Raw genomic sequence first — 27,112 nt, forward strand, 5'->3', positions numbered from 1 at the left:
TCAGCTGGAGCTGGTATTGTCAGATGCTTTGCTGGGCGGCAGGTGGTTCTCCAGCAGAAGCCAACGAGCCAGTCGATGTTCCCTCTTTGCTGGAAAGAAGGTGGAGGTCAACAGGTGCCAAGACAAGAAAGAGGGAGGTGAGTAGGTTGTGAGAAGGGAGAGTAGAGATAGAAGTGTGTGGCTGACTCACCCTGGGCAAGTTTATAACCACTCTTAAAATAAATACAGTAATTCGTGCTCCTGGCTTGAGAAATTTGAATCCGAGATTGATGGAAGGTGACAAGTCTCCCTCCACTCCCCAGCTGTGGTTTCTATGTCTTCCAGACCTTTCTGGGCAGATGCCACATTTCTCTCTCTCCCTACTCCAATTCTCTATGGGTTGGTCAGTAAGTTGCTTTTTGGGGTTGTTTTTTTGTTCACTTAGTGATGTCACCAGCCTCTGCAGAGAGAGCGATGCAACCTGATGTTTAGAGCAACATTCTGGAGCCAGACTCTCTTAGTTCACCAACGTACCAGCAGTATAACCTCGGACAAGATACTCCCCTGTGATTCAGTTTCCTAATCTGTAAAATGGGAACAGAATGATAGTATCTGTCTCCTAGGACTTTGTGAGCATTCTGTTAATGAATACATGTTGAGCATTACACAGGAGGTGGCGTGTGTTATCTTTCGGTATCAGATCATTTTCCCCACTTTATTTTTTTGTCACCTACTATTCCAATTTATAAGTGTACTAAAATACATTTAAGTAGCTTCCCTTCTGTGTAGGTTATTTCCACTTTTTTTTGCTGCTCTACACAATATACTCATATATAAATATATTTGCACAGTTGTCTGAGTTTATGCATGAGAAAAAAAATTCCTGGAATGGAAGTGACTGGCTCAGAATGTGGTAACAATGACGGGTTCCTCCAAATCTGGTTGCAACAAATACACGCTCTCGCAACAGAATGTGAGAATGCCTAGTGCATTTCAAAGGCAATAAGCATGGGCATTAGCCAACCTTTCATTTTTGCCAATGCAGTGAGGGAAAAGTGGTCCTTTATTGTTTACATTTTCTAAATGGCCAGTAAATTTAACCAGCTATTCATAGGTTTATTCTCCAATAGCATTTCTTCTTAAAAACACAAAATATTTCTGTTTTTGACTCCTTCATATTTTCACAGTTTCTCTTCTTGTTTTGCCACACAAACTATTTTTACGTAGTCCAATTTATCCATCCTCCGTTTAATCGTTTCTGGGTGGTATGCCACATACAGAATAGCCTTCTATTACCTTTTTGATAAAACAAAATTATCTAAGCTCCTTTCCAGTTCTTCTTCTTCTTCTTCTTCTTCTTCTTCTTCTTCTTCTTTTTTTTAAGATTTATCTATTTTTTTGAGGGAGGGGGAGAGAGAGAGAGAGAAAGAGAGTGCATGAGCCGAGGGAGGGGCAATGGGAGAGAGAGAATCTCAAACGGACTCCCCTCTGAGCTTCGAGCCAATCCTGGGCTCGATCCCAGGAACCCAGGATTGTGACCTGAGCCAAAACCAAGAGTTGGATGCTTAACCAACTGAACTACCCAGGCGTCCCTCTTTCAGTTCTTTTATGGTTTCACATTTTATAGCTAAATATTGGAGACATCTGTAATAGTTGTAAAAATTGCATTAATGACTAATTTCATTTTTTCCAAATATTTAGCCAGTTTCTCAGTGCCGTTTATTGAATAAGCCATAGTTTCTCCATCAGTTTGAAATGGTATTTTTATTATGTATAAGATCCCCATATATATTTAGCTTGACCTCTTTTGGTGATGACTTTTTTTTTAAAGTAACCTCCACACCCAGCGTGGGGCTTGAACTCATGGCCCTGAGATCAAGAGTTGCATGCTCCACCAACTGAGCCAGCCCGGTGCCCTGGCTTAACCTCTTTTAATTCTCTTTCACTGACCTGCCCACCTGGCTCTGCGCCAGGACCACACTGTTTTAATTATTGCAATTTTTAAATATGTTTTGATAGCTAGTCATGCTTCTTCCCTTCACTATTTTTATTTTCAGAATTTTTCTGGCTACAAGACTGTTTTTCCATATGAATTTTGATATCCTTTTGTCAAGTTGCTCCAAAAAAATGTCTATGAAATTTGAAGTTAATAACACCCACTTGACGGATGAGTTAATTAACTCAGCAGGGAGAATCCTTTCATATATTGTGTGTGTATATCCAGTCATCACATCATAGACTTTAAAAACTACAATTTTGTCAATTATACCTCAGTAAAACTGGAAAAAATCACCTCCTTCTTTGAAAAGCTTGTCCTGACCCATTTTCTCTTTTATTCCTCATAATGATGCTAGTAATCCCAGGCCCCCTTTACAGGTAAAAAAACCTGTCGAACTCAGAGGAGTGATGACACTTGCCCACAGTCCAAAGAGTCAAACCCAAAGTTTTCTGACTCTAAATCCAGAACTCTTTCCATCATCTCCAGAGAACTATAAATGAAGGAATTAGTTAAGAAAAATGGGGGGAAATACATTTAAATCAAGAGCCAGAGAAGAAATCAGCCAACCTGAACTCATCTGGAATCCAGGTATGTGTTGAGTTGCACAACACGTCGTGTCAAAAATGAAGTCCACCTATCTGGTACAATTCTGACCTCCCTCAGGTTCGTCCCTATGAACAAATATGGAGCTGTTACTAACAGCAAAGGCTTCAGAACTTCTTGCTAATATTATGTATTAGGTACAACCATGCTGCAGTTTGGGGCTGCTTACTTAAGAATGGAGAAAAAAAAAATACCGCTGAGACTTTGATCTTGTGTTTTAAATCTGGCTGTTATAAATAGATAGAATTTCAGCTTAAATATACTAATGATTTTTTTCACTATGCAAATTATATTGGTTCCTTAGCAACAGAACAAATAAGTGTTTCTCCTCTAATTCTGTGTATGTTAGTTTAGAGAAGGCACACAATAAGTTAATTAGAGAGTGGTTGGGGGTGATTTGTAAATGTCATATTAACATGCTGCTTGCTTTTGTCGCGCCCAAAGACGTTAAGATATATGGATGGTGTTTCTGGCATGGTGAATTCATTTTTTTTTGTCTCTAGAACCTTCCCCCCAACTAATATTTGGAATAAAGGTTTAGAAGTGGCACATGATGCCTTTGGTTGCAACTTCTAGTTGTGGAAGGGCTCGGTTTTGAGGAAAATAGATCTATAAAAATCAAACCTGAAAAATAAAGATAAATCAGGGAAATACACTGGAATCCCAGAGTCTCAGAGGTGCTCCTTATAAGCCTTTGATTTCATGGGGAGATAACTGAACAACGACTTATCCAAGGGCCCAATATCTGTAGTGGGCTGAGCTTCTAGCCAAACCCAAGACTCCCAGATCCGCCTGCCAGCCCCCTCTCATTTCAAGGCTTGCCTCTATGTTCCTTAAGTAGCCAACTCTTTGCTGTTCATTGGTAAGGCGTTTTCTGTTTTCTATTCACCTTGGACTTGATTTCTTCTGCCGCTTCTGCCCACCACAAATGAGCAGTCTGAGGAATTCTTTTTTTTTTTTTTATTTGAGACAGAGAGAATGAGAGACAGAGAGCATGAGAGGGAGGAGGGTCAGAGGGAGAAGCAGACTCCCTGCCGAGCAGGGAGCCCGATGCGGGACTCGATCCCGGGACTCCAGGATCATGACCTGAGCCGAAGGCAGTCACTTAACCAACTGAGCCACCCAGGTGCCGAGTCTGAGGAATTCTTAATCACAGGAAACAAACTGAGGGTTGCTGGAGTGGGGGGGTGGGGTGGGAGGGATGGGGTGACTGGGTGATAGACACTGGGGAGGGTATGTGCTCTGGTAAGCGCTGTGAATTGTGCAAGACTGTTGAATCTCAGATCTGTACCTCTGAAACAATGCAATATATGTTAAGAGAAAAAAAAAAAAGAAGGTAGCAGGAGGGGAAGAATGAAGGGGGGGAAATCAGAGGGGTAGACGAACCATGAGAGACGATGGACTCTGAAAAACAAACTGAGGGTTCTAGAGGGGAGGGGGGTGGGGGATGGAGCTTGGTGATGGGTATTAAAGAGGGCACGTTCTGCATGGAGCACTGGGTGTTATGTACAAACAATGAATCATGGAACACTACATCTAAAACTAATGATGTAATGTATGGGGATTAACATAACAATAAAAAAGCAAAAAAAAATGAGCGGTCTGCATTACCTCTGATTCACGAACTCTCTCCAGGGCGGGGTAAGGCGAAGGAGTGAGTTGGGGGAGAGGAATTCTATCATATCTGGGAGAACTTCTGAGGTAGAAAAGCTGAAAAGAACTTTGAGAGAAAAACAACAACAACAAGAAATTAATTTATTAAAACAACCACTTGCTTTCTATTTTAATTATTTTAGTTGTACAATGTAAAACGTTTTGACATGCTTCTATCTGCCTAAACCACCACCTTTATTTTGACTGTTAAAAAATGGAAGGCAAGGACTACCTTTCTATTTCACAGCACCTAGCAGACTGAGGAAAATTCCATGCACAATGGTACAGACTCTCTATTCAGAGACGAAATTCCATTTGGGGCTGGTTAGGAATGCATTTAGCTGCAAGTCACAGAAAACCCCACCAACCGTGGCGTAAACCACAGGACTAGTCATTGCTTACCTTACCTTCAGTTTGGATGGGCTCATTTTCAGGATCAGTTCGGAACAGAAACGACGTCAGGGTGGCAATTGTCGTGATAGGCTCATTTTCAGGATCAGTTCAGAACAGAAACGACGTCAGGGTGGCAATTGTCATGATAGGCTCATTTTCAGGATCAGTTCGGAACAGAAACGACGTCAGGGTGGCAATTGTCATGATAGTTGGTGCCACTGCCCCATGCCTCATGACTTCACGTGACCTGTCCAAAGGCAGGAAAGGCAGGGAGGCCAGGAGGTGAGGGGTCTCCTTATGTGTATCTCTTTCCTTTTATCAGGAAACAAGCCTTTCCCAGAAGCCCCTGGGGGGGGGGGCGGTGTTCTGTGACATCTCACTGGCTACAAAACCAACCTCAACGGCGGAGGAGGCTAAGAAAGCCTTCTTGCTGAGAGGCAGGCGAGGACGGAAGGGTTTGGCCATGCTGCCGCCTGGCAGCCAGTGGTGACTACCAGCAGAACGCCCAACCTCTATGCCCTTGGCCTTTACCTTCCTGTGGACACGCTGTTGCTGTGTTCTACCTTGAGTGGCTGAGGGCTTTCTCTTGGCTGCAAGTTGGCCAGACCTTGGTGTCGGGGACTTGTACACTGGGTGCAAATTGGACACGAAAGACAAATGGGAGATGGAGGATTTATACCCCGGCTCCCTCCCCCTTGGGTGGGACAACTCTAAGGCCTACCTCACATCCGTTTCCAGTGGTTCCTGGTGGAAAAATGACCCGGTTGCCCACGGAGGTCCCTCATCTGTCAACACACCCTGAGTTGGCTTCCTTGCCTTCTCTGTCATGCTTCCCCATTCCCACACTGATGTTTTCTGGGATCGTCTTCCAAACCAATCACTTGTATTCAAGTCTTGCTTTAGAATTGGCTTCTGGGGGGGGGGGCGATCCAGCCTATGATACTGGCTATTATGAACCTCCTTAATTTCAGTTCTTCCAACTGTGGAAGGGAGATAGGAATCTTCATTCAGGTGGGCTCGTTGGGAGGGTCAGTGAAAAAAACGTCCATGCAAACATGTTGCAAACCGCAGAGCATTTGCTAGACACGGGGGTAACGTGGGCTGGAAAACACAATGTGCCTTTTCACTTGACCCATTAGTTTGGATTCCGTTTCTGTAATTTCGCCCATACTTGCCAAGGATGGAGTCTTTGGGTAGAGATCCCTTCCTTTGACAAGGAAAGGAAGTGTAATTGCTAAAGTGGTACTTTCCCTCAATCTCAGCTAAGAGCCTGCCTTTTATGGCCGTGGCAGCGCTAGGACTCCAATTAGCTATTATTCTTTAGAGTTGGGGTTGCCTCAATAAAATGGTCTGCACGGTTGCATTATCATTTTCCATATTTGGTATATTGACAAAGACAAACAGTTAATTTTCTGTCACAGGGACTCCGGTGGAGACTCTTGGGACTGCCTCAAACATCTTTACTCCCTGGTTTCATTTTCTCCACAGGGGAAAAAAAAGGCACCTCGATGTATTGGATGCAATCACCTTAATGAAGCCAGGCTTTTAAAAAGAAGAAGCAAAGTCATCTATTTCCAGGCACTAGAAATTCTCACCTAATATGGCTTGGGGTTTCTTCTCTGGTGCTGATTTTCTTGACCTCCAGGCTGGGAACCTGGGGGCCCTGTTCTTCTGACTCCTATCACTCGCTTGGTGGTGTTCTTCGGGTCTCATTAGGACCTCCTGCCATGGGTCTGTGCTGTATTCGGGCTGGCTGGCAATCCTCCATCCGACCTTCTTCTGAAAATAGCACCTCTTTTTGGGTATTGCTCGGTGAACCCCTCCACACTTACGCTCCCGTTCCTTGCCCTGCTCTGTGTCCCCGGAGGTTGACGTCCATGCTCTGCATCACCAAGCTCCCTTGATCTCTGGCTTTCCAGCAGAGAGGATCAGCAGGAGCCCAGGGGGCCCAAGGAGCGAGTGGGGGTGTTTAGGTTCTCTGGACACTTCCTGTTGACTCACTCAGCAACTTGCTTTTTCCTCGACCTCCCACCCCAGCTCCCGCCGGCAGCCCCTCCCCCCCAGCTCTCTCTTGCTCTGCTAGTAAGTCCCCTCTTGGTGACTTCCAGCTAGGGTCATAAGGGCTTTCCATTGTCTCTGGGTGTGACACCACCCCTCCCTGGCTGCTTTAGTCGGCAGCTCTGTAAACAGTGCTCTATTAAACTCCCTGCAGTCACCCTTCCAAGCAGCACTCTGCTTCCTGATGGCTGAGGCAGCACCCCAATTTCTCTTTGTCCCACTGGATAGAGGTAGTGGGACAGCGTAATCAAGGGACAAGCCAGGACAAGCACGGTGTAGAGGAACACTCAAGCGAGTCCAAAAGGGATGCTGTCTCTCTGGGACTTCAACCAATAGCAGGGTCACCACATGCCAGAAGCTCATTCCTCCAGCAGCCTAACCGAAGGGGCTGATGGGCAGCTCTTATGGCTCAGAGTTCCTGAGCTGCTCTGGTGGGTGGCTCTGCAACCTTCCCCTTCATCCTCAGACTCCTTCCAGAACCTTCCAATCAATTCCCTATTTTACTCACGTGAACCGGTGTAGGTTTCTGTAGCTTTCTCCCAGAGAATCATCACTGATGCATCTCCCAGGCAGCATTTTCCAGGAACTGCCTTGCCTAAGCATCCGTATGGTCTTATTTAGAGGCCCTCCCCATGTGCCTTGTTGGGGAAACTGATCCTTTCACCTACTTTCAGTGATTGCACTTGGTACTCACTGAATTTGGACAGCTTCCTCTTTACTCTTCACAGGCACATATTCAATCAGAGTGGCTTCTCCTGATGTTTTCCGGGTTACCCCAACTTCTGTAGTTGCTAATTTTTGCTCGTGATTCCTGTTTGTAATGGTACGGGACCTCCAGATCTGAGCCCTACCAAAAAATGCCAAATCTTTTAAGACTGTGCTTTGAATTAGTTGACATCTGTAGCTCTTAAGTATAAAGCCGGCTGGGGAAATGCTATCAGCATGACACAGTTTGAATGTAGGCACAAATGTTAGGTTCGAAATGTAAGGGTGTGGTGGGCTTTTAAAAGATACTTTCAAAATATTGGGGGCATCTGAGCCTGGTGGTGGCAACAGTCTGGCCAATCCTTAAACATCTGTCAATACTCTTTCTAGAGTCTGCGATATACTATGAGAGGGCACGTAGCTGAGTAGGTCACTTTAGGGGACAATTTCATCTGTTAACACATTAAAGCACATCCCCATGACCCAACTAGCTTAATTTTTAGATCCCACTCAAATAGACACGCTTGCCTATGTGCCCAGGGAGACGTGTATAAGATGTTTAATTCATCAGTGTTTATAAAGCTTAAATTTAGTTGAGAGGGCATTGAACACAAGGATACAAATGTTCATCCGTTGGAGAATGGGCTAAATGCACCTTGAGGAATTCACACTTTGGATCACTGGTGATCAATTAAGAGGAATGGGCTACATTTCTACTCATGAATGGACATAGCTCTCCCAGAAGGTTGATACAATTTATGAAAGAAACACACAAACATCGATGCTATCTCTACATGTCTGCATGGGCTTACACATATTTATGTCATGCAAAGAAAAGGCTTAGTAGGCACTATGCCAAACCGACAGAAGGGCCTACCTCTGGGGAAGAAGAGACCAGGATTCTCTTGGGGGAGGGCATATGGTCAAAGAGGACTGTGGCAAAGACTGACTGGCACATGGTCAAACCCATTTCCTCTTCTTTCTGATAACCCAACTACATGGCATTTCCCAGCTTCCCTGCAGTTAAGTGTGGTTATTTGATTAAAATCTGGCCATTGGAGTGGTGCCTGGGTGGCTCAGTCGTTAAGCGTCTGCCTTCGGCTCAGGTCATGATCCCGGGGTCCTGGGATCGAGCCCCGCATCAGGCTCCCTGTTCTTTGGGAAGCCTGCTTCTCCCTCTTCTACTCCCCCTGCTCGTGTGCCCTCTCTCGCTGTGTCTCTCTCTGTCAAATAAATAAATAAAATCTTAAATGAAATAAAATAAAATAAAATCTGGCCATTGGAAAGCGGGCCAGGAACGAGTTACCACCTTCCAACAGGCAACCCTCCTTCCCTTTTCCTTTCTCTGCAACCCAGAAGCTACATTTCAAGATGGCAGAGCCACAGAAGGAAGGAGCTAAGTTCCTGGACCTCTCTGCCTGGGAGAGAGCTGCCCACAGATGAGGAACATCAGATTGGATTTCATGAAAGCAAGAAACAGACTTCTACTCTGTTAAGCCACTGAGATTTTAGTGTTTATCTGTGCTGGGAATTAGCCTTACCAGAACCAACATTGGGATTTTAGTGTTAATTGAAGTGTTTTTACTTTTTAAAAAAGAAGGGTGCATTCATATATCACTTGTGCAATTAACTTTTTCAAAGAAAGATGGAGTGAGAGCGAACCCTATCTGAGAAGGACTCAGGATTCTATGTGAGTGATAGCGGATGCTTTTCTGGAGTCCCGAGGCTCCAGGTGGAGTCCTGCCATACACCAGCCAGAAATACTCACTCTCCATTCTTCTAGAAGGGCATGAGTCAAGAAGCCTAAAAGTCCTGACTTTTGATTCCACCATTGGTGGAGCCTCAAGTAAAGCACTTCCCTTCCTTGGGCCTAAGTTTCCTGGCCTGTAGAAAGGGTGAACTATTTAGGGTGGGTTCCCCAGGAAGCAGCCTCTGAGACTCTGGGGTTGACTGGGGAGTGTTCTTGACAGGTGAGAAATGAAGGAAGCAGGATTGGGCAGAGGGAGAAGTTGACTGTGATACGTTTGAAACAAAGACCTCAGCTGATTCCATGGGGAGCTGGGATGGACTTTTCAAGTTGTCCCCAATTGGGGCAAGGTGGCCAAGCCTTTGAACTGTGCCTAATAGACCAGTGTTTGGATGCAAGGTGGGGCTTGACCTTGACATCTGAGATCCACCAGCAGCCAACACTGCTAGCAGTTGGAAGAATGAGTGCCTCAGTCACGATGGGGGATCTGGACATGCATCCCAGCATCTACCACATACACCAATACCTACATCCTATGGTTGGGGAGGGAACCAATGGAGACCTTGAATTTGAAAAAGCTTTGTCAATGATAAAGGACGTGCCTATATGAGGTAATTTAAATTTGTGTCAGACACTCGCTGAAAACAAATAGACAAATAAATGCAAATCAGCTGGGTTTTACTTCTCTTTTGCTCCCTACGGGGTGTGGGCAGCAGAATCCTAGGAAAAATGAAACCACACAACATTAAGTCCAGAGAGGTCCCTAAAGAGAGGTGGGTCCAAATCAACTTCATTTAGTCACTTTTCTGCACGTATCCATTTAGTAATGATGGATGATTTAATAATGATGAATGGGCTGAGTTGTTGATGCCCCTCTGATGGTCTGAAATTAACAGGGATCTGGCATATGCCAGGAAGGTGAGAGCCACGGTCATTCAGGGTGGGACTGAGGTAAATGGACTCTGGATGATCATCCATACTGTGATCCCCATCTGTTTGATTAGAGGAAACCCTACAAGTAAAAGCACTGCTGTTCGAATTGAAGGCCAAGACCGCGGTACAACTTGGGAGATGTGAAGACTTTAGTCAGGAAGCGGCAGGTGCTAGAAAAAAAACGCCAGGAGGGAGTACATCTATATCTTCACGATGCTGTGGAGTGTTTTCACAGATGTCAGATTTGACCCCAGAGTTCTTAGTTCCACGCTCGTGGAACTTGGCAGCCCAGAGGGGGTTTAGTTTGGTCGGGGAGCTCCTTGTTGATTCTAGAGCTGGCTTTCTCCAAAAGGGTGCCCAGTGCTTTCCGGGGGGGGGGGGGTGGATGGAGATGACCCTTTGGGATACGCAATGAAAATGTTAGAGCATCCACTTACTCTCTCTCTCTTTTTTTTTTTTTTTAAAGATTTTATTTATTTATTTATTTGAGAGAGAGAGACTGAGAGAGAGAGCACATGAGAGGGGGGAGGGTCGGGAGAGTCAGAGGGAGAAACAGACTCCCCGCCGAGCAGGGAGCCCGATGCGGGACTCGATCCAGAGACTCCAGGATCATGACCTGAGCCGAAGGCAGTCGCCCAACCAACTGAGCCACCCAGGCGCCCCGACTCTCTATCTTTTTAAAATAAATATTTTTTATATATTCATATTGTATATATTTCTACTATGTAGAAATTCATGAACAAAAAACCACGCTTATATTTGGGGGGTGCACCTTTGAAAAAATTTTTACTAATAGTAATATGAACCTTCTAGTCTAGAGAAGGGGACCCCTTAGGAGATCTTGGCCCCTCTTTAAGAATCTGATGACCCGTAAAGATGCCATCTCCCCAGAACACTGCATGGGGGCACACAGTTCTGCAAACAGTTTTAGGGGGCTCGGAGAGCCCCTGAAATCCTCCTGTGGGTCCAGGGAAAAAGTTCTTAGTTTTGAATGTCCTCACTCAGGGATTATTCTAGGATGTCTTGAGGCACCTTGGCATCTGGTCACCCAGCAGGACCCTCAGTTGAGGAGCCTGATGTTCAGTGTGGTGGGGCCTTATGGGCTTCTTCTCTCCGAGACTTCCTGAACCCAAGGTAATGAATAGGTCCTTTCCTTTCATCCACCTCAACAGGACAGCCCCAGTGAGCACAACAGTCCTTTTTTCCATCTCTCATCATTCACATTTGTGTTTGTACACACACACACACACACATACACACACACAGATTTATTAGTATTTTTCATTGTAAAGCACCATCTTGCAGAACATGTGAATGCAAACACAACAAAGGCTAAAATACCCATAATCTCCTCTTTCAGAGAGAACCACTCTTCTTGTTTTGGCACATGACCTCGTACCCTATTTTTCTATGCATGTTTGTACTTATAAAAAAGCTTATTTCTAACAGCTTTAGTGAGGCATAATTGGTATACAAAAACTGCACATACGTAATGGATACAACTCGATGAGTTTGGACATATGCTTATATAAGGGAGTGAAGTCACGATCACCATGAAGGTAATAGACAGATCCATCACCTCCCCAAATTTTCCTGTGCCCCTTTTTTTGTTTGTTTCATTTTTGTTGTTTTGTGGTAAGACCACTTCACATGAGATCTACCCTCCTAGCAGAGTTGAAGTGCACGGCACAGTATCCTTAACCGTGGGCAGGCTTTTCTGGAATAAGAATGAGACAGATAAATCTCACTTTAGCTTATCTAGCCAAAAATAAATAAGCACATGCATAAATCCTGAGGTGCCCAGGATCTTGAATCCAGGGCAGAATCTGGGGCTCTTTTCTCTTCATATGACTTTGATTATTGTCTGACTTTCTGCGAAACGGCCCCTTCCCTTGTTCCTTTCCTCTCTTTCCTGTCTGACCTTCCTCTCTCTGTCTTCATTCATTTTTCCACATCGGGTTTTTTGGGCATCTACGTCGAATCAGTCACTGAGCTTGGGGTAGGGAGCACAGTGGATAAAACTGCTCCCTGTCCTGGTCACATTCAATGCCTCCTTCCCAGTTGATTTCATGCTCGATCTCTTTCTTTCTTGTGCGTGGCCATTATCATCATATTCCACCTGTAGGCATTCAATTTTCTCTTACAACTGACACCTCTAGAAACCTCCACATGTTCAGGAGCCTTCTCTGACGGTCAGTATTCCATAAACCGCCAACTCCACGAGAGGCCTCTCTCTGCTGAATTTATGGCTTGGCAAAGCCATTTCATAAAAAATGATTAATGATAATTAACATTTTAACTTCAGGCCATTTAATGGCACCCGACAAAGGGGTCAAGTGAAACTCATGGGTGTCATATGTCAAATGTCACAGTTACGGGATGGGGCTGAACAGTAGCTGAGAGGGAGCCGTGGAGAGCGTGTGAGGAACCATACACGCCGAACATCCCGCCCACCCTGGGCCGCCTCCCCTGCCTACCGTCAAAGTGCAGCCGCCTCCACCCCAGATCTGAAGTATCTGTGCTTTAGCTTGGCTATGTGTTCGATGCCAGACTCCCTTCTCCTCTCTGTTCAATACCCAGCATGCTGCCCACTAAGGAAAGCCCACTGAGGAACAGTGCTAAGAGACTTAATTTTCTCTCAACGTCCCAAGCTGGCTTACCCTACAACTTGCTTGTCCCACTCTCAAGTCTCTGAGCTGGTATTCTCGCTGCCCGTTCACCTTCATGTCCTCATTTCACTTCCTCACCCCAATCCAGGCTCCCGGTTGCTTCCCTCCCACACACTCCTTCCCCTCTCTTCTTATTCTCTGAGGGTGTACAGATGACCCTTCTGCAATGCGCCTCCTGGTTCCAACCCGTCCTCAGAAACCCCCTTTCTGAGGGCAGCCTCACCCACTGCTCTGCCCCAGCCTCACACCAACCACCACCAACAAAGAATTTTGCAGAAAGTGAGACCAAGAACCAATGCATTTCAGAACTGGAAGATTGGAGTTCTTCTGTGAAATAATGAGATGAATGACCGAGGCCTAGACAAGATGGCAGACGCCATGCACTAGATCTGGTTCCCCAGGAGATGGGAGCTTGGTGTGGAGACAATAGCTGGTAATAAAAAGGAACACACTCCTAGGTGAGGGAGGAGGTCAGCTCCCAAGAAGAAAAGTGTGGTAGCGAAACGAAGTTTTGATCAGAGAGTAACATCCTATGCCCAGGTTCCATCTTTGGGGAGTGGCTCTTTGTTGAGAGGATTGGGACCTCACAGCGGACACTTGGGACTGTAGTCTATGTCATGATCCCAGCAGGGATGCGAATGGCAAGCTGAGGCTGTCTGACATTTCCCAGGAAGATTGGTGGTAGCGGAAGAAGTTAATATAGTCACAGCCACATTTAGGAGCACGAGTGCCAGCTGCTGAGCTAAACACTTAACATTCATCAACCGACTTTGTCCTCACCATCACCCGACCAGTTAAGTTCTTGTTTTATCCCATTTTTTGGGTGAAGAAGCTGAGGCTCAGGGAGCTCAAGGCACTTGTGTACCATCACCCAGGTATGGAGTGGTGGCGCAGTGAGCGAAGGGTAGAAATAAAGAGTAGATAGTAATACCATGTTTCTTTTCAAACACATTTATTTAAAAACAGAAAAGTGAGTCTATTTAAAGAAAACTACCAATTAAAAACAGTACAAGTTCAGATATGGCCTGAATCTTGCAGGTAAAATGAAGACTAACAGAGGCAGGTAAGCTCTGAAATGAACAAAACAGGCTCCAGTAAATGGTGCTGGTAGGGAATGTGTTTGAGGAACCATAGGGCAGAGTGAGGAATTTTCCAATGTACTAAAAAAAAAAAAAAAAAAATCCCCGCCGTTAGGCCCAGTAACAGTCCCGCGACGGCAGCGTTCTGACCTTGCCTCGAATGTCAATGTCAATAGCTGTTGTCACCAGTCGATGGGCCTCCCTTTTGGTACTTAGAGATTCTCTTTATGCACTTAAAAGGCATCATTAGTACCAAGTGCCTATTAAAGCAGTCTTGCTGTTCAAAATGATTTTCTGAAGCAAATGCAGAGGAAACGTGTTGAGGGTTGAAGTCATTAGCTGTGACCACAGAAGGACTGACCGTGGGCAATGGTGCCATTAATCTTGATAAGGGGAAGTGTGAGCAATTCATAAAATCCACTTGGTGAGGTTTCTCCCTAAATGGACACCCGAGTGAATGACCCCATGTCTTTGCTCTAGGTAAGAGGGACACGCGTGAGCCGTGACACGGACATGGCATAACGAGGGAGGCAGGAGGGGCTGCTGGGGGTGGGGACACAGCAGTGACTCCAGGCCGAGTGGGGAGGTGGGTGGTTGCTGGGGGGTGGTGGTGGAAGAGGTTGCAGCCGGCTTTTGAGATAATGATTCCCGGGGACCAGGCAAAGCTCTAATGCTTACCTGGTAACTACTTAATCCTCATCACCGTCCGGTGAGGCGACCACTGTTCTCACTCCCGTTTTAGCATTGGGGGAACCGAGAGCCAGGCAGGGGGATCACCTGCTCATGCTGACACAGCTAATAAATGGCAGAGCTGGGATTTGAACCTGGGCAGTCTGGTTTCAGAGGCTGTGCTCTTACCACTTGGCTAATACACTATGATCTTAGATGAGATGCTTTCAGCCTCTGAGAGCTTGCAGGAGAGCATGGACTTTGAGGTCACCCAGACCTAGATTTGAACACAATTCTGCCACTTCCTCGGTATCAGGCCTTGAACGAGGGACTTGGCTTACTTAAGACTTAGTCTTCATTTGTGGAGTGAAGAGTTGTTATGCAATTATATGGAGTGTCAGGCATGTAACAATGCCTGGAATACATATGGCATTGCCCTCTTCTTCGCCATCAAGGCTCCCAGTGCTCATTGCCAGGTCAAGACGTTGATAGGGGGGTGTGGATGGACAGCAAGATGCCTGCCTCAGCCAGAACCTCAGTGGCCAGGGGACAGCCCAGACTATTGACCAGAGAGCCAGCAGCCTCCTCCCAGTCACCTGGTCCCTAACTGGCTTGTCCATCTGGTTTCTGCCTTAGAGTCTGTTATGGACTAAATGTTCATTGCCTCCAGAACTCATATAATGACATCCTCGGCCCCAGTGAGACTGTATTTGGAGGCAAAGCCTGTGAGGAGGTGTTAGGGTTAAGTTAGATCATAAGGATAGGGCCCTGATCCGATAGGGCTAGGGCCCTTATAAGAAGAGACAGGTACATCACACACTGTGTATCTCCACTACATGAGGACACGGTGAGAAAGCAGAGCTATCTGCATGCCAGGAAGAGAGCTGTCACCAGAACTGAATCAGCCAGACCTTGATCTGGGACTTTCCAGCCTCCAGAACTGTGAAAAATAAATGTCCGTTATTTAAGGAATCTGGTCTATGGTATTTTGCTATGGCAGCCCATGCTGACTAAGAAAGAACCCGAGGTCCTCACATCGGGTGGGAGAGTAAAGTCTGAAAGTGCATTTAAAACTGTACCTTCACTGAGGATTCCGATTCCGGTAAAGGTGGCTGTAAATTCTTTGCTACCCTTTCGGTTGAGTGGTAGAGTTAATTTCCCCTCCTCTTGACTCTGAACAAGCTTTAGTGACTTGCTTGACCAACAGAATACAGTGGAAGCGACCTCTGGGATTTCCGAGGATAGGTCATAAGAGACCTTGAGACTTCCACCTAGACCTATTGGAATACTTGCTCCTGGAGCCTCGCTGCCATGATGTGGGGCCCCTCAAGTAGCCCTTAGAGACTGTAGAAACCTCCGCAGGAGGTGAAGCCCCAGGTCCTCCTTGGAAGTGGATACTTGAGCTCTAGTCGAGCTGCCTCTCCTAATACCGCATGGATCAGAAACAAACCATTCTCATTGAACCCTGCCCAAGAGGCAGATGCACCAGCAAAATCAATGACTGCTATTGTTTTGGATTTTATTGACCTGGGGGTATAGCCCAGGTATTGGTAGGAAAATATGAAACAAAACAGAAGACCTCTCTGGCTTATTTTATGAACTACCAAGGTTGAGAACTATTGCTCTGGATTTATCATCATTCTCACTGTTGGCATCATCGTTCTAGGGCAGGTTCTCTAAGACTTTAAACAAAGCTAAGTTGGAATTTGGAGACAGTCCCAGGCAACAAGGGAGGAAATCAGTCTCTGAGATCTCCTAAGTAATAGTCACCCTTTACATGAACACAGATTAATTCCCCAAAGAGTAGAATGTGAACCACCAGGGTACCATCAATGCTGGTCACGGTATTAAATAACGCTGGATCTCAGAGGGACCCAAACTATCCGCTTTTCAACTCTCTTTCAATCCTCTGATTACACAGAGATAACAGATAATATATATATATATATATATATATATATATATGTGGATAATAGGCTATCTAACCTATCTATCTATATCTACATATATCTACACACACACACACACACGTATATATATATCTGTCCCTGGTTCCTGGCACAGAGCTCTTAAAACCCATGTAATTTCCTAAGTGATAAGAACACTAGGAATATCTTTTGTTCTAATATTTAGTCTTTGACCTCAGTTCCTGACACAGAGTTCTTAAATCCCTTGGAATTTCCTGGGTTATGGGAGTGTCTTTTATTCTAATGAGGTGATTCTTGGTGGGCTCCTGGATGGGGACTGGTCATAATTAGAAGCCTGGAATTTTCAGCCATACCTCCCAATCTCCAGAAACCGGAGAGGGGCTAAAAATGGTGGTAATTATCTATCATGCCTATGTGACGAAGCTTCCATAAACATCCCCAAAGTATGGGGTTTGGAGAGCTTCTGGGCAGGTGAACACATTTGGATACAGGCAGGGTGACACGCCCTACCACCATGGGGACAGAAGATCCTGTGCTCTGGACCCTCCCAGGTCTCACCTCATTACCTCTTCATCTGGCTGTTCATCTGTCTTCTTTGTCATATCCTTTAATAAACTGGTAAACATAAGTGTTTCTATGAGTTCTGTGAGTTGGTCTAGCAGATCAGCTGAATCTGAGGATGGGTTTGTGGGAACCTCTGATTTGTAGCTCAGTCGTCAGATGTTGTGGGTCACTCTGGGGACCTACTACTTGTGACTGGCATCTGAAATGAGGGCGGTCTTGTGGGACTGAGCCCTTAACCTGTAGCACCTGACACTATCTTGAGGTAGATGGAGAGTGTCAGAATTGAGTTAAACTGTGGGACACCCAGCTGGTGTCACAGAATATTGCTTGGTGTGGAGAAACCTCACGCACAATTGGTGACTAGAAGTGTCAGAAGTAAAGAGTGTGGGGGTGGTGAAGGAGTAAAGGAGACACACAGGAGGAAACACTGAAATTTTTCCAACATGGCACTAGCTTGGCTTTAACACCTCTCCAGCTCTTGGCAGAAATCAGGGAGTTGGTTTGCCACCAACCAAAATTCAAGTAACACTGTTCTAAATCTTTGTTCCCACAGCAACTAAGTGAGAGAATGAGAGGAATTATGAAAGAGCCACATGGTTTATGATGATCCCAACTTACCAGGAGAAGGCTGAGTCTCAGAGACATTTGGTCACTTGTCCAAGGACTCAGGTCACCATTTCTCGCCCATCTCCAACTTAACATTAAATGAAGAAAATCACACCAATAGAGGGGTCCTCTGCCATGTAAATGGGAGATAACTACAGACAGGGAGAAGAGAAGAGGAGGCATAGAAGGTAGAAGAAAGAATGAGTCATGGAGGAAAGCAAGACTCGTTGGTTTAGGAGACATGTTTCAGAAGTTACGTGAGGAAGGAAACTGGTTCAAAAAAGGAAGAACTTTCTAGTGCCAAGGCTGCAAGTGGCTATGTCAGAAAACAGCAAGAGGCCTACCCCCTTTGTTAGTTCTTTTATTTGCTTAAGATACAGTCTTTCCTCCTTGGTATTGGCTTTTCCCAAATATGTAGGGTTTCCTGACTACATGTTCATGTTTGGGGACAGAATTCTGTTACAAGCTGAGGTACAATGACTCCTAAGATGCTTCCTGAAATCCCAGTATGTCTTCAGACAGCTGGGAGAGGCGACTTATTCTCCTAAATGGCCTCCTCCCCCTCCAATCACTACAAGCCTTGAGCTTTTCGAGGGTACCAACATGGGAGAGGGGGGGCGCTGTAGGTGGGAACTGAACCAGATGAAGAGATTGAATGTGAATCTAGATTAAATCTGGGAGGAAATGTTTGCACTTGTTATTGGGATGTGATTTACTTTTGGGCCAGCAGCAGGTAGCCTAAGCCCTCATGCTGAGCTTAAGGCTTGGCCACTGGAGGTTCAGCCACTCAACTCAGGTTAGAGACCCATCAGACCACAGAAGGTGCTTGTCACAAAGGCAGATCTCCCGGTGTGATTCTTCAGGTGTGAGCTGATTCTCCTGCTAGAGATCTATGGGCTACATTTTGCCAAACACTGAGCTGGTGCGTCCCAGGGAAGTGTGGACAGGGGGGAAACGTGAGGGATGCTCTCAGCCAGGATATGGGGGTGTGTCCAGGAGGCACCAGGACTCCTTTCCATCGGACATTCCCGAGAAGGAAGGAGGTCAGCCGGGAGTTCCAGTGGCATGAGATCACAGACTCAAAGACATGTAGAATCGCAGAAACATAGGCTCTTATTCATAATGGAATAAAGAATCGTGAAATACTAGAATGCAGGGCTCAGTTGGGAGAGCATGGGACTCTTGATCTCAGGGTTGTGAGTTTGAGCCCCACGCTGGGCATGGAGCCTTCTTGAAAAAAATAAAATAATAATAAAAATAGAATGTATTTGCAGTAGAGCTTAGCAGTTAAGAATAAGTCGTATTTGGAGTTTGACTTTGCTTCATTAGCTGAGTAACTGACACAGAGTTACTTCATCTCTCTGAGCTTCTTTCCTCATTCATTGAATGGGCATATCCAGAAGTATAATATAATGCTCTCCAGCACTGTTGTGACATATAAATGAGCGAGAGCGTTCAAAGGACATGGCATTGAGTCTGACACAGGGTAAGGGCTCCAGATGCTCTTATTATCATTAGCAAGGTCAGAGGATCTTAGAACCAAAAGTGATCATGGAGATTATCGAGTGAGTCCGGTGGCCATGTAAGTGACTCCCAGGGGAGAGGGATCAATAAAGGAAGAAGACTCCCTTGGTTCAGCCTCTCCTACTGGGGTGCTCCCCAGCCGAGGGGAGGGGCACTGTGGCTATCAAGGAAGTTTGGAGGGCCAGCTCCTTGAGACTGGTCAAACCGGACAATGTCGTCTTTCTTTGTTTCCAGATCCCCCCTTTGCAGAGCTCACATGCCAGGTGTTTGTGGGCACCAGCAGGCTCAGCCGGGGAGAGGGGGGCTGTGTCCTCCCTTTCCCCTGCTTCGGTGTTTAATCAAAACAGTATTCAAAATACGATTCTGGGAGATTATATTGGGAGATTTGCAGGAGGCTGTCAGTGGGGGCAGAGGTGGTGGGAACAGATTGCCACTGCGGGCCCGAGGCTGGGATAATCGCAGGCTCAGACGTACCTTTCTCAGGCCTCCACCCTTATTCCTGGAGCTCCCCACCAGCAACGGAGCAGACACCGCACCAGGATGGAGCACCAGCTCCTCTTGGTATCTTACAGCTGGGGAAACTGAGAGGGGAAGGGGCGTGTCCACAGCCACAGCAAAGCAGCCATGGCACTGAGATGCTCAAGCTCTTTTCTGAGATTCCAGCCACTCTTTTCTGCCCTTTCTATACCCACTGTCTGCTGCCAGGCTCTAGGCCTGGATCCTGGGACAACCCTGGGCTGCAGGCTCCTGCTCAGAGTTGGGAGAGGTGGGGAACACCTAGGCCTCATAAACAGGGGCTGGGGAGACGACTTCCTGAGGTCCTGGCTGGGGAGGCAGGCAGATCCAAGGGGGCCTCTTTTCCCAGGACTCACTGTTCTATAAAAGGCTGGACGGCTGGTCACAGAGTGCAGGTCAAAACTCTCTTGTCCCCCAGGATCAGCCACATGGCCTGGGGCTTAGGTGCATCTCTGCTCTCTGGTCTTCAGTGTCTGTCTCCAGGTGCTGACTCAGTGTGGTGTTAAGGGTCCCTTTCCCTTCCACAAAATGGCTAGCTGGAGCCCCACTCCCAGCCAGGGGCCCTCTGAAGGCGCTTCTGCAGACTCCGCAGCCTCTGGAGGGGTCTACCTGGCTCCCCAGGAGGGGGTGGGGTCGAGAGCGCCTTGAAAGAAACCTCCAGCTAATGCTCTTTATTACAAGCGTTAATCCCGCAAAGCCGACTGGAAATAATGTTTATCTTTTCGCAGTTTAATTTCCCGGACCCTAAGCCGCAGGTCAGTGAGGGCGACTGGAGGTCCCTGGGGAGTTGGGGGTGGGGGGAGGAGCAGCTGTTGCCCAGAAGCAAAGCGGAAAGCAGGAAAGGGATCACCCAGGGGAAGCGAGGGAAAGGAGCATGAACCGGAGGTGGGGTCCCTCTCCACCACGGATCCCCGTGTGACCCTGAGCCAGTCCCCTGCCCTTCCGTTTGGCCTCAGTTTGCTCATCTGAGGAAGAGGTTTGTATTTTGTAATTCGTGATCTCTAAAGTCCCTCCCGACCCCCATCATTCTGTTAAAAAAGAAGACAGCGTGGGGCTGGGAGGTGGCTTGCCGGCTGTTCCCCACAGTTTTTCCAACCGCTCTTTCTCCGCAGCCTCCAAGGGGGTCTTACAATCTCTCCCGAGGAGGTGAAGACTCCGGCCCTTCCTGCCCCAGACGTCACTGCCAGGCCCTGGTTTGGAAGCCGTCACCCGGCCTGGGTGGCCCAGGCTGGAGCCCAGCGGTGGAGACGCAGCTCCCCCAGGATCCGGTCGGCGGGTGCACACCCCGGCTGTCCTCCTCCTGCCTTCCCAAGCCCGCATCAGCTCCCCGCCGCTCCCCTCTAGAGCCCCATGCCGGGTTCACCTCCCTCTCTCCCCACGAGCAGGGGCCAGGTCCCTCGCTGGCTCAAGCCCGAGGCCACCAGGCCGGGGAGGCGAACTTGCGCCGGGCGCGGGCGTCTTCCCAACCCTCCTCCCCCCAGCCCGGTTCCAGACGCTGCTTGCCGCGGGGCACCGAGTCCCCTTCCCAGCCCGTCAGCTCCCATTGGTTGGCCTGTACCGGAAGTGATTGCTGACACTTGATTAAATGGAAAGAATGCTCCCTCTTGTCTCCCAGGGACCCAGCAAGCTGTCACCCTTTGCCATTTGGTCCGACGGGAGGAGCGCGGGGATCCCAGCTGGGTGCCAAGGGTCGGCCAGGATTAGCCCCATCGCCCCTCCTCCCAGTAAACTAAAACCCAAGTAGGAGCCCGGAAACATACAGTTTCCAAATATCCCGACTGCTCCCCCACCTCCGACCTCCCAGTTTGTGCCCCCCTCCTCCAACGCCCACCAATCCGCCAGACGTCTCCCGGCTGGGCGAGTTAGGTACAAGCTTCAGAGGGGCTGCGCGCTAGGCGCCGCGGCCTTGACCGTAACCTTGCCAGTTCCTCTCCCTGCCCTGGAAGGGACTGAGGTTTGGAGGCTCACGCAGCCCCGTCCCCGGAATCCCTGGCCGCATTCCATCCTCCCCTCCACCTTGGCCTCTCCCAGCGCCCCTGGCACAGACACGTCACACAGGTGGGGTTTGGTTTGATTATTTTTGAGGACACAAGGAATGGGGAGGAGAAGACCCAGGTGGTCCTTAGGGGCCAGGTTAGCGTTGAAATTACACAGTGAAAGGGGGCGGGGTGGGGGTGAGCAGGAGAAGGAGTTGCTTCAGACCCTGTATCAAGAGGAGGGAGGGAGACTTGGTGTACCGAGTGGGTGCACAGGGCAGACTCGCCCAGCCTTCCCACTTGGCCTTCCCCAAGGTGCCCTGGTGCCACCGCCTCCCAGCGGGTCTGACGCGTTGCACGTCCGCCTGCCACTCCCAGCTCTGAGTGCAAGAAGAGCCGGTAGAAGGGTTTCTGTGTGTTTTGTCTGTCTCTTAGGTGAAGTGAGAGCCCCCCCCAAGCCCCTGGCCAGGTCTCCCAGCTTCTGACCATGGAAGTGAGTTCGAAAAGTAGGGCTTCTTTCCAAGATCCTTCCGCAAATCGCAGCCATTGCGCTAACCTGCTGAGAGAGGAAAGGTTGATTAAAACCCGAAGGGCTGCTTGGTGGCGATTTCTAGGAAATCGGAGGTCGCTGGTGTCTCATCCGAAGGGAATTCAAGGTCTAGAGGCAATTTGCTTGCCAGAAGGAACTTTCGGACCCCGTTATGTGTAAATTCAAATAACAGCGTCACCCAGTTTTCTCAGCCAGTAGCTAATCCTGAGAGAAATTACTACAAAGAGCAGAATCTGACAGTAATTGCTGGAGGCTGCTTGATGCTTGGGGGATGTCCCTTTGTGGGGTAAAATTTCCTTCCACCAGGCACAGCCAGGGGTCGGAGACACTGATTGGCAGTCACCCCCTGCAGGCGGTGAGCTCTGGGGGGTGAGTGCTCTCCAGGGACAGCACCAAGCCTGGGCTACACTCCCCAGGGGGTTTAGGGGGCCTTGGGCAGGGCTGCCCGCTGGACTTCAGCACCGGCCTTAAACCAATTTCATGTCTCTGGCCCGTCCCCCCAGACTTCTTAGAAAGCCCTGGTTCCTGCCCAGCCCTAGCAAAACTCTTGGTAGAAGAAGGGCAGGGGCCAGCTGGCCTCCGCCAAAGGACAGGCAGGGGACAAGGGTGTCTGAGCCAGAAGGTCATGATGGTGCCCATCTGGCCCATTCCGCAGAACGAGGGACACCAGGGCAGAGAGCTAGGTTGCCCATCTTCTTCATGACTTTCTAAGTGATCCTAGGTAAGTTACCGTCTCACCCTGAGCGTCTTACTATTATTTGGTTTTAAAAGGAGGGGGGCCCAGTACTTTTAGTTCTAAGCTGCGGTTTCAGGGAGAGCTGCGGGCCAATCGCGCGCCGGGTCTGAACACCAGCATGCGGGAGAGGCAGAGAGGCGGTGCGCTGGCTGGGACTGACGCACCCCAGCGCCGTTGGGGACCCACTACCTTCTGCTCCAGACGGGTACTGGTAGGGCACTGCGGGCTCCCTCCGCCGCGGGCACGGCGCACAGTCCATCGGCAGCCCCTGCGGGGCAAAGAGGCGGTTTCCAAAGGCTTTGGCTCCTCGGGAAGACTCTGCGTAGGCGGAGTCTCTGGGGCCGGCGGGCCGGTCGCCCGCGCCTGCAGGCTGTCCCGGAATCAGACGGCACTCGGGACTTCGCGGCCTGGGAGGGGTCGGAGCCGCACCTTCGACCGCGCCGGCGGCGGCCGCAGTGTGCGCCAGAGACCAGATGCGCGGTTTCTCGCTGCGGGGGAAGTGCATGGTCAACGTGGGGCCCCCGGGCTCGGCCCGCAGGAAGTCAGCTTCTCCCGACCCCAGGGGCTCCGGGAACGAGAAGGGGCGCGCCGCCAGGCCGCACTCCCGGGGCTGCAGCCGGGCCTCCCGAGCGGCGGCGCAGTACGCGGGCAGCGACTGCGAGTCTTTATGGAACTCAGCCAGCCTGGCCGCAGCTGCGGCCACTGCCTCCTGTTCTTCGGCCTCCTCCTCCTCCTCTTCCTCCAGGTCTTCCAGGTCACTCAGCCGGAGCCCTCGAGCCTCCTGGCTGGCAGTTCCATCTGCAGGAGGTCAGGAGCGAGTGAGAAAAGCCCCAGGCCCCAAGGGAAATCCGCGGGAGTGCCCATCCCCGAGAAGCTTTTAGCAAGATGGCTCTGCACTTAGGGCATTCTTGGCGTTATGCACCAGGCTGACCCAACCCTCTCTTACAGTTGCCCCAGGGCTCCGGCTTGCCCCTGGGAAAGAATTGAGGCCCTAGCTCTGTCCCCACTCCTTGGAAGACTCCTCCTTTCCGGTGGAAGGAAACCACCACTTTTCACCGCCTAGGACCTGGATCTCAGTTTCTCCACCATAAATCAGACAGACACCCAAGGGGACTTCCCCACCCCCCACCCAATTTCAACACCCACAGGTAGGTGGTGTGTATTATTTAATTCAGCAAATATTTACTGAGTGCCATCTATGTGCCAGACGTCGTTAGGCATTTAGGTCTTAGGAATTTAGGGAATACTGCAGTAAGACACTTTTTAGTGGAGCTGCTGTTCTCCAAAGGGGCAGACAGACCTCAAGTACCTTCCCATAGTGGTAAGTATGGCAAACGAAATACAATAGGCCGATGTCATAGGGAGTAACTGGGGAGCTAAGTTAGCCTGGGTGGCCAGGAGAGGCTTTTTCCAGCTCACACTTCAGAAGTCAGAAGAAGCCAGTTAGGTAGAGAATTCCAGGCAGAGGGAACTGCCCAGGCAAAGGCCCGGAAGTCTGGGGTGGGGGTGGGGGGCGGATACAAGTGCAAGGGTAAGTAAGGGAGTACCACCCTAGAAGCTGTCCCACAAGGCAGCTGCAAAAGTGCAGTGGGCCTGATAGATGGCTGGGAAAACCCTAAGCGCGGTGGTGAGCATTTTTGGTACCTTTGGTGTCACAGTTCAGGCAGCCCAGGGACTCCTCTGTTCCACTCTCAGTCTTCCTCTCCTCGCTGCCTTTGTTCTTGGGCGCCCACGTCATCTTGTTCTCCTTCTTGAGGCGCCGGCGCGCGTTGGCGAACCAGGTGGACACCTGGGTGAGGGTCATCTTGGTGATGATGGCCAGCATGATCTTCTCGCCCTTGGTGGGGTAGGGGTTCTTGCGGTGCTCGTTGAGCCAGGCCTTGAGCGTGCTCGTGGTCTCCCGGGTGGCGTTCTTCCGTCGGCCCGTGCCGCTCAACTCCACTGCTCCATACCTGGGGGGAGAACCTGGCTCACAGTTCTGGGTCTGAGAACCTGGGGCTGCAGGCAGGAGACAGTCTGAGGCCTGGAAATGAGATTCAGCGCTCCTCCCTCCTCATGCACGCCCCCCCCCAACCCTTCCCAGGCTCTTCCCAGAGGGGCCCTGTGGCAGCGTAGTGGGGAGGACTTGCAAGGCCAGCTACCAATGCACCCCGTGTCTTACCGTTCATACTGGTACTGCCCCAGAGTCGGCTCATAGGGATAATAGGCTCCTGGGTGCGCCAGGCCAGGTGTAAAATTCCCTGCAGCCTCTTTAAATTCATACTGTGGATTCTGGTGGGGGTGGGGTGGGAAGAGAGAATTCAGGACAACATTTGGGGAAGAGGCTGGGTGGCGTAGTTGCTAAGGGTGTGAACCCTGGAGTAAAAGTCTGGTTCAAATCCCAGGACCACCACTCCCATTGGCTATGTGATCTTGGGCACAGTTGTTTAACTTGCTCTATGCCTCAGTTTCCCCTAGGTAACTGGGAATAACAATAGTACCCGTAGGGTATTGAAGAAGAGCATTTGGCAGAATTCCTGGTGCAGACTAAGCAGTACTTAAATATTAGCTCTTACCAGTATTGTTACTACTTGTGACTCCTCCCCAACTCCCTCCCTACCAGCTGGGGAACTTCCTTGCCTTACTCTCTCCTTCCAGAGCGATTTCCTGGCCCTTTGTATCTTTGTGACTTTGGGCAAGGTATCTGAACCCTTCTACATCTCAACATCCTCATCCCCAAACTGAGACTTGCCTACCTCACAGAATTAATAGAAACACAGATGTGTTTTAATCAGAATGGCGTTCTGCAAAGTGTAAAATGCTGCAAAGATGTGTTTTTTCCACCCCCCACCCCCCACCCCCGGCTATACACAATCCTACCCAATTCCTTCCCTGGGAGTTTTGCCTCCTTCCAAGATTTTCCCTGGAGATGTCACACTGAGTTTTCCCCTTTGCTGCAGTTCATGCCCCCCAGCCGGATGGGTCCTGGCTCACAGACCCAGGCTCCGTGCAGTGTACTCACCAGCGCCCCGTACAGCGTGGGCGGCTCTGGGCTGTAGGGCAGGTAGCCTGGGTAGCTCGGGGCAGCTGCGGCGGCGGCGTATGGGGATCCATAGATGCCCAAGGCCGCGCTCAGCTCCGGCCGCGCACTGCCCAGCAGCCGACTGTCGTAGGATGCGCAGCAGAGAGCGGCCGCCGGGGTGGAGCCTGAGGCCACATCTGGGACGGAGCGCGGGGCGGATTCGCAGCAAGTGGCGCTGGAACTTGCAGACACCAGAAACTATGGGGGAGAGAGAGGTGCACTGCCGGATCACTTCCTCATTCCACATTAGCTACATGCCACCGTGTGCGGAGCATTCTGCTGGGATGGGAATTATCTGAAGACGCAATGTATCCAAACCGCCCTTATAGATACTCCTAAAACGTTGCTAAGGCTCCAGAGTCCCAGGGGTCCAGGCGATGGCAACATTCTGAAAGGCGAATTACAGGAGCCCAACTCCGCTGGTTCCCTCACGGATCCCTCCTCCCGCCCCCCATCATAGGGATCCTACAAAGGCAGAGCTAGAAGTTAGCCTTAGAGACCACTATCACGTCTTACTCCTGCTCCCATTTTATAGATAGGGAATGAGGCCCAGGGAGACTTGTGCCAAGATCACAAGGCGGGTCAGAGGTCACGTTGCAACCAGACCCCACAATCTGGGCAGAAGCTGGAGAACAGCGGTGGGTGTCCCCAGAATTTCCCCAGGAAACCCCTGTCACTGCACAACACCCACCCTAATCTGGAAAAATCGAAGGAACCGGAAGCAGAGAGCTCGGGCCCGCTCAAAGAAGGGAGAGAGGATAAGAACAGAAGTCAACAAGCAAACAACTGAAAAATGGTGAGGAGGGCTCTCGGGGTCACCTCGGAGATCTGTACAATAAGGCGGCCTGTCTGGAAGATCTCGAGATCCCACCCACCTCGCCGAGCTCATGGATGGTGCCCAAGTTTCGGGTCACACGATTTTCCAGCTTGCACTGGGGGAGTGGAACGTTCTCCGACAGTGACTGGGGGTGTCGGAGGGGGTCTGTGGTACATCGTACCTGCTCAGTCTGGTCTCCCCCGAGACTCGTGAGAAAGGAGGGCGCTCAGCGGCGGGCGCGTGCACTGGGCACCCGCCCCCCCCCCCCGTCTGTCCCCATCCCCCATGGAGGCACTTCTTACCTGGGAAGCGCTGCCGTACGGGTGTCCAAAGTGCGGGAAGGACAT

At 49.4% G+C, this 27,112-nt stretch overlaps 1 protein-coding gene across 1 annotated transcript; it reads right to left on the bottom strand.

The window, feature by feature from the left end:
• IRX6 (iroquois homeobox 6) lies at positions 1-27,112 on the bottom strand. Its single transcript, XM_035024523.1, has 6 exons — positions 27,068-27,112; positions 25,889-26,146; positions 25,049-25,158; positions 24,532-24,839; positions 23,077-23,685; positions 1-89 (listed from the first exon to the last, which is right to left on the bottom strand). Exons 1-6 carry the CDS (start codon positions 27,110-27,112, stop codon positions 1-3), a joined length of 1,419 nt encoding a protein of 472 aa, XP_034880414.1.

Source organism: Mirounga leonina, unplaced genomic scaffold (genome assembly GCF_011800145.1).
Source record: "Mirounga leonina isolate KUSES-001 unplaced genomic scaffold, KU_Mleo_1.0 Mir_180, whole genome shotgun sequence".
Classification (NCBI taxonomy): Eukaryota; Metazoa; Chordata; class Mammalia; order Carnivora; family Phocidae; genus Mirounga; species Mirounga leonina.